General features: G+C 53.6%; 1 protein-coding gene across 3 annotated transcripts in view; it reads right to left on the reverse strand.

Annotated features, from left to right (window-relative positions):
• LPIN2 (lipin 2) overlaps nucleotides 1-2,988 on the reverse strand; it is an 81,431-nt gene extending 78,443 nt beyond the window's left edge. The window contains exon 1 of one of the 3 annotated variants that reach the window (XM_049111837.1): nucleotides 2,864-2,988. Coding sequence is in view for 1 of the 3 variants with exons in the window: in XM_049111835.1 (XP_048967792.1) it covers nucleotides 2,390-2,458 (69 nt within the window). In the remaining 2 variants the exon portion in view is untranslated. Of the gene's footprint in view, nucleotides 1-2,389; nucleotides 2,518-2,863 lie in introns of those variants that run through there. The other 2 variants (XM_049111833.1, XM_049111835.1) reach the window with 2 other exon arrangements.
• Between the last annotated feature and the right edge of the window lie 3,012 nt (nucleotides 2,989-6,000).

Raw genomic sequence — 6,000 nt, forward strand, 5'->3', positions numbered from 1 at the left:
CTGGGCCAAAGGCAGGCGCCAAACCACTGCGCCACCCAGGGACCCCTCCTCAAAGTTTTAATATGACAATCCATATTGGATTCTGTCAACTGGAGGCTCTCTGCCTATGAACCTGTGAGTTATTTTCGTTATGATGGCGGCAAATGACAGCTAAAAGACTCTGGGGCTAATAAAACAGATAAAAATGGGCTTTCAAAACAAACGTCCCAAACCACGGTCTACCCATTCACTGGCAAGATAATAAGCACACACATACACACACACGCAATGACAGCTATCGGGTCAGAGCAAAAAGGGAAGGATTTAAATTAAAGGCAGGCAGGTGGACTTAAGTCAGACTTAAAGAAAAACCTTCTGACTTACATCACTAAGCACCTAAGGGAGGTGCTGAATCTATCTCCCCACAAGACAAAGCTTCCAGCTAAGTGTTACTGTGCTGCCTTATATGAGGAAATACTGTATACAAAACAGCATACCCAGGGGAAATAGCTGTTGACACAGAGCGCCAAGCTATCTTTAAACCAAATATTAATATTTAAAATAAGCATTGCAAAATCTTCCCTGTTAAGACTCATGAGCTTAATTTAACCTTTTACCACCTCTCATGCGTGGCACCATCAGGATTATTCAACCAAAGCTCACAGCTCAGGAAAGTTGAGTGAACTCCCTTCAGGAAGTGCCACCAGCTCTCAGGTCACTGGTAAGGACACATATACACACTGCTGCTTCCTACCTTTATTCAACAGACCTCCATGGAGGTTTTTCTAAAAGTTGGGTCTGCGTTTGGTACCAGGGAGCTACCAAAGTCTGGCCTCGGAGGACCTTCAGTCCAGTGCAGATGACAGTCCACTCAGTAAACCAAAAATTACAATACAGGGTGAGGAGTTCCTTCACTGCTACATTCTTGGGCTAATGAAGGACACAACGCCCAGCTGACTCTGTTAATTGTTTCTCAACAGTGGCTTTACTATAGAGTTGAATGGTTTTCAAATGTTCCCACTTCCAGTTCCTCTTAAACATAAAGCTTCTCTGTTGGTTCTCAACTCTGCCATCACGTGAGAACATTTCATTTCCAGCATTCCACAGCTCTACCAACATTTACTTACACTTCAGTCTGATAGATCACAATTAACCATACATTAGTTGTTAGAAGCCACCCACACTGGCCAGTGTAATTTCATAGATGGCCTTAGGCCTGCTTTTTATACTCAGGCTGGGACTGAGGTGGACTGCCCTTCAGGCAAAGTGAGGATGCTTCACTAGGCGAACACCAGAATCCTTCCCCTGCACCTTGTGGGCTCTGCCGCCCCCCCCCACATCACCATGGGCCCCCCCACCTCCCACTCCACCTCACCCTCCCCTCCCACTCCAGCATCACCCACCACCTCGGCATAGCCTTCTTACCTCAGCATTCCCCCACCTCGGCATCACCCCCCTATCTCAGCACCCCCCCCTCGGCATCGCCCCCCTACCTCAGCATCCCCCCCATACCAGCATCACCCCACCACCTCAGCATGGCCTTCTTACCTCAGCATTCCCCCCACCTCAGCATCACCCCTCTATCTCAGCATCCCCCCCCCACCTCGGCATCGACCCCCCTTCCTCAGCATCCCCCCCACTCCAGCATCCTCACCTCGTCATCGGCCCCCTACCTCAGCACCCCCCCACCTCAGCCTCACCTCCCACGCCAGCATCACCCCACCACCTCAGCACGGGCCCCCACCTCAGTATCACCCCCCCTACCTCAGCAGCCCCCTACCTCAGCAGCCCCCCACCTCCGTATCTCCCCTCACCCCACCCCAGCATCGCCCGCCACGCTTTTCATTCTTAAGCCACTAAACTCAGACCATCAACATACAAACCATATGGGCCACTAAATAATTTGTAAATATTTCAAATGTATCTCAAAACTGCATTGTCAAAGAATTATGAACCAGCCCGGCGAGATTTCAATAAACAGTTAACACAGGGCATCTCTACTGGGCAAAGAGCTGCAATAGGACCTGGCCTGACACCAAGACTCTCAAGAGACTCTTTTTCGGTCTAAGACAAACAGGTTTGGAAAAATCATCCCGAAATGCACAATTTAAAATTAGTAGAGCGGCTTAAGCAACCCTTCCTATAGCATTTTCAAATATTCAGACTTCCAGCACTTTCTGAAAGGAAGGGTGATCCTTCCGGTCCTGGTTCTTAAGTATGCCTTCAAAACGTCATACGGAATTCTCAAGGAGAATATTCTCAATCTGTTCAGAAGAGTGGAGAAAACGGTGACCCTCGGGGTTAAAAGTTGAGAGAGGGGCCCCCGCTCTGAGACTGGCTCTCAACACGTTCGCTACAGACTGAGAGGTGCCGAGGGGAACGGGGCTTCGAGAAGCGAGCGAGGACTCACACTCGGGGCCGGGTCCACAAGCCGGAGGCAGAGACGCGGGGCGAACGGCCGGCCGGGGACGGGGAACATGCAACTTCCCAGCCCGGCTCCGGGCGGCTCACGTGCGCCGGGCCCCCTCCCGCGGGGGCGGGGGCGGGGGCGGGGGCGGGGGCGGCTCGCGCGGCCTCCGGCCGGGCCCCCTCGCCGCGCGCCGCTCGGCCGCGCGTCACCCCGGCCTCCGCTCCGGCCTCCGCGCCAGCACCCCGCGAGCTGCGGGCGCCCTCAGTGACCGGCCCTCGGGCCGCGGCGCGGGCACCCGGACGCCTCAGGGTCTCCGCGTCCTCGTCCGCCCCGCGGCCCCGCGCCCCCCACCGCGGCGCACCCCGCGCGCCGAGCGGCCTACGTGACGGCGGCGGCGGCGACGCGGGGGCAGGGGTCCCGGCCTCCCCCGAGCGCCGAGGCCGCGCCGCGACTGGGGGGCCCGCGCCCGCTTACCTGCGGCGGCTCCGCTGCCGACCCGCGCCGGCGCCCGCGGGCGGCCGAGGGGAGGCGGCGGCTGGACGGCGCGCTCGCCGGGGGCCGAGGGGGCGGGGCCGGCCGAGGACGCGCGCGAGGCCCGGGCGCCCGCCGCCGCCGCTGCCTCCGGAGCCGCCTGGGCCGCAGCCGAGCCGGGCGGCCCTCATGAATGGGACGCGGCGGCGGCGGCGGCGGCGGCGGCCGAGCGGCGGGCGGGCTGGCGGCGCGCAGGCCCCTCCCCGGCCACGTGACGCCGCGCTCGGCCGCCGCCTCCCGGCCGCGCGGCGCCTTAGCTGCCTCCCGCCCGGGCCCGGGCCCGCGCTCGCCCGGGGGCGGCGGCTGCGGCTGCTCCTCTCCTGCGCTGCAGGGCCCGGGGCCGCGGCCTCTAGCTCGGCGCAACGCCAGCCGTGCTTTTCTAAAAAAAAAAAAGAGAAAAAAAAAAAAAAGTTTCTGCTCGACCCCAATGGCAACGTTGCGGCGCGTCAGGTGGAACTTAGAGCCCGACCGCCAAAAAGAGAGACGGGCGCGCAGAATATTAAAGTGTGAGAAAGGGCCGCCCGGGTGGCTCAGCGGTTTGGCGCCGCCTGCAGCCCAGGCCATGATCCTGGAGACCCGGGGTCGAGTCCCACGTCGGGCTCCCTGCAGGGAGCCTGCTTCTCCCTCTGCCTCTCTCTGTCTCTCATGAATAAATAAATAAAATCTTAAAAAAAATAAAGTGCAAAAAAAAAGGTATACAGTCGAATAATGCTTTATAATCCACGTGTGACCACCAGGAGCCTGTCTGGGTACTCTCCACTGCTCCCCGATCCTATAATACACTGTTTAAGGGAGGGATTGCCAAAAGCGTCTATGACTGCACGCTGGTTTTTATCTTTTTTGCGGCCTATTCTATTGTTAAGAGTTATGTATGGAAGTGCATGTCTTACTTCCAAATGTCACGTAATTTCTCAGTATGCATTCCGTGGATGATAATCCATATAACGTTGAGGATCTTGGAAAATAGGCATTTACATAAAGCTTCTGCCTAGGGAGCACGTTTCTTCCCACCGGCTTGGCTGTGCGGGACCCAGGAAACAGGCCGCCCGTCTCAGGGCCCCCGTGTGGTTCCGCAGAAGGAACGCGGCAACCACTTCCTCCTCTAAGTTCCTTGGCCTCTTTCGAATGCAGCCAAGCTTTGGCCCATCCTTAACCAAGGCCCTACTGAGACTACGTAGTTTCACGGCACAAGCCCACTAAGAATTGCCCTCTTTTCTCTTGGCTTGCAAGTGAAATGAAAATTTTAAAACACAAGAATTGGAATTCCTCTTCCAATATTCCAAGGCGTTTTAATCCTCTATGGAGAAGTGGAATTGAAGACAGAAAAAGAACTGGATCCTCACTTTCTACATCAATAAAATGGAAATAGTAATGCCTTTCTCACAGGATTGTTTTGCCTATAAAGTGCCTAATTTAGCTTGATGTTTAGAACCTGGAACATGCTGTTACTGTTTGCCTCTTTCCTTTCTTCCATTTTTTCCCACATAAGACTTTTTCCTGTTTCTCTCGGGCTATTTTTGCTACCTGCTGCCTTGGGAGGGAAATACTCTGCCAAGCTTCCTTCCTTCCTTTCATCATTCAGGAAGCCCTAGACATCCCCTCCCTTCCTCCAAACAACTTTAGATTTGTACCTCTGAATGATTCACATTTCTAATATTTCCTCATTCTCTGGTGTCTACCTAATTTACACCACGACTTAAGCAAAGTAGGGACTCATTAAATATTTGTTGCATGATATCCCTTCATTTCCTGCCCATGATGCCGAAGAAGTCTGCGGGGAACCACGGGGTGCCCACCTACTCCACTGGAATGTCAGAGGAAGGAATATCTTCCTTCACCTGCACCTGTCCTCTGGCCCCACCACCTTCCAGCTCCGTGGCGGACCTTCACTCTTCTTGTCTTCCCCACTTTCTCAACTCAGGATTCAATCCTTAGCTTTAGCAGGTTCAGACTTCTCCCACTACTTAAAGGAGGAGAAGGGGCAAGAGGAGGAGAGGGAAGGGAGGCTATCAACTTCTATCGCAGGTTCGCTCCCCAAGGCAGCCAAGCTACCTGGAAAGAGGAGTCTCTGCTTTTTCATTTCACCATCTCGTTCCGCTTCTGTTCCTCCTCAGCACCTGAAACTGGTCAGGCTAAAGTCAACAATGACCTTCTGGTTGCCAAATCGAGTGGATCTCTTTCAGTATTCTCTCTCACAATCTCTGCAGGGTAAGACACAGTTGACCACGGTTTCCTTCTTGAAACTCCCCCCTCCTCCAATCAGCCACCAACTCCTCTGAGAGCCTCATGCCTGTGCTTGGTGGCTTTAGACATCTTCACCAGCATGCCCACAGTGACATCCAATTCAGGCCCATCATGTTTGCTGCTTCAAACCTGCTCCTCCTGAATCTCCTATCCTGGCTAATTGCACCATCACCCATTTAGTCACCCTAGCCAGAAAAAAACATGGTAGGGAGTCTCATTTCCCTCTACTCTCATTCCACGTATATCAAATCTGTTCATTTCTACGCTAAGACTCTCTGTAGAACTGCCATGTTGGCCACCTGCAGGGTCCTCCACAGTTGCGTTGCACAACCACGTGGCCTCACCCCTTTAGCGCTGAGGCCCTTGCTGTGTGTCTTAGGACCCGTTGCAGACATATCTGAGCTGATCTTCTGCCCTCCAGTTCTCCACAATTCTAAGTAACCTCCACTCTGAATTGCAGATCTACCTATAGCACAAGCTATTGGCAATCCGTGCCTGGAGGGAAAAAGTCCCAAGTTCTCTAGCATGGCATCTGGGTGTTCTTTTTCTCTCCAATTTTCTCTCCTACTCCTTCCGGCTGGTGTGCTTTAGCCATTCCTTTTGAAACAGGATAATTTTTGAAATACTAACTTCTATCTTTCTCCGTACATTTTTATTCTTTCTCCCTCCCACCCCCACCCCATTTTAACAATGTAGTCAGGCATTCTGATTGTCTCAAGGAACTTCTGGAAAGCAGAAGTGGCCTGCAAGACATATCCTTTATGTCTTTAATTTTTTTTTTTTCTCCTTTATGTCTTTAATTCCCAACCCTCTAAACTCATTGAGGAACAGATCTA

This window comes from Canis lupus, chromosome 7, assembly GCF_003254725.2.
Source record: "Canis lupus dingo isolate Sandy chromosome 7, ASM325472v2, whole genome shotgun sequence".
Lineage (NCBI taxonomy): Eukaryota > Metazoa > Chordata > Mammalia > Carnivora > Canidae > Canis > Canis lupus.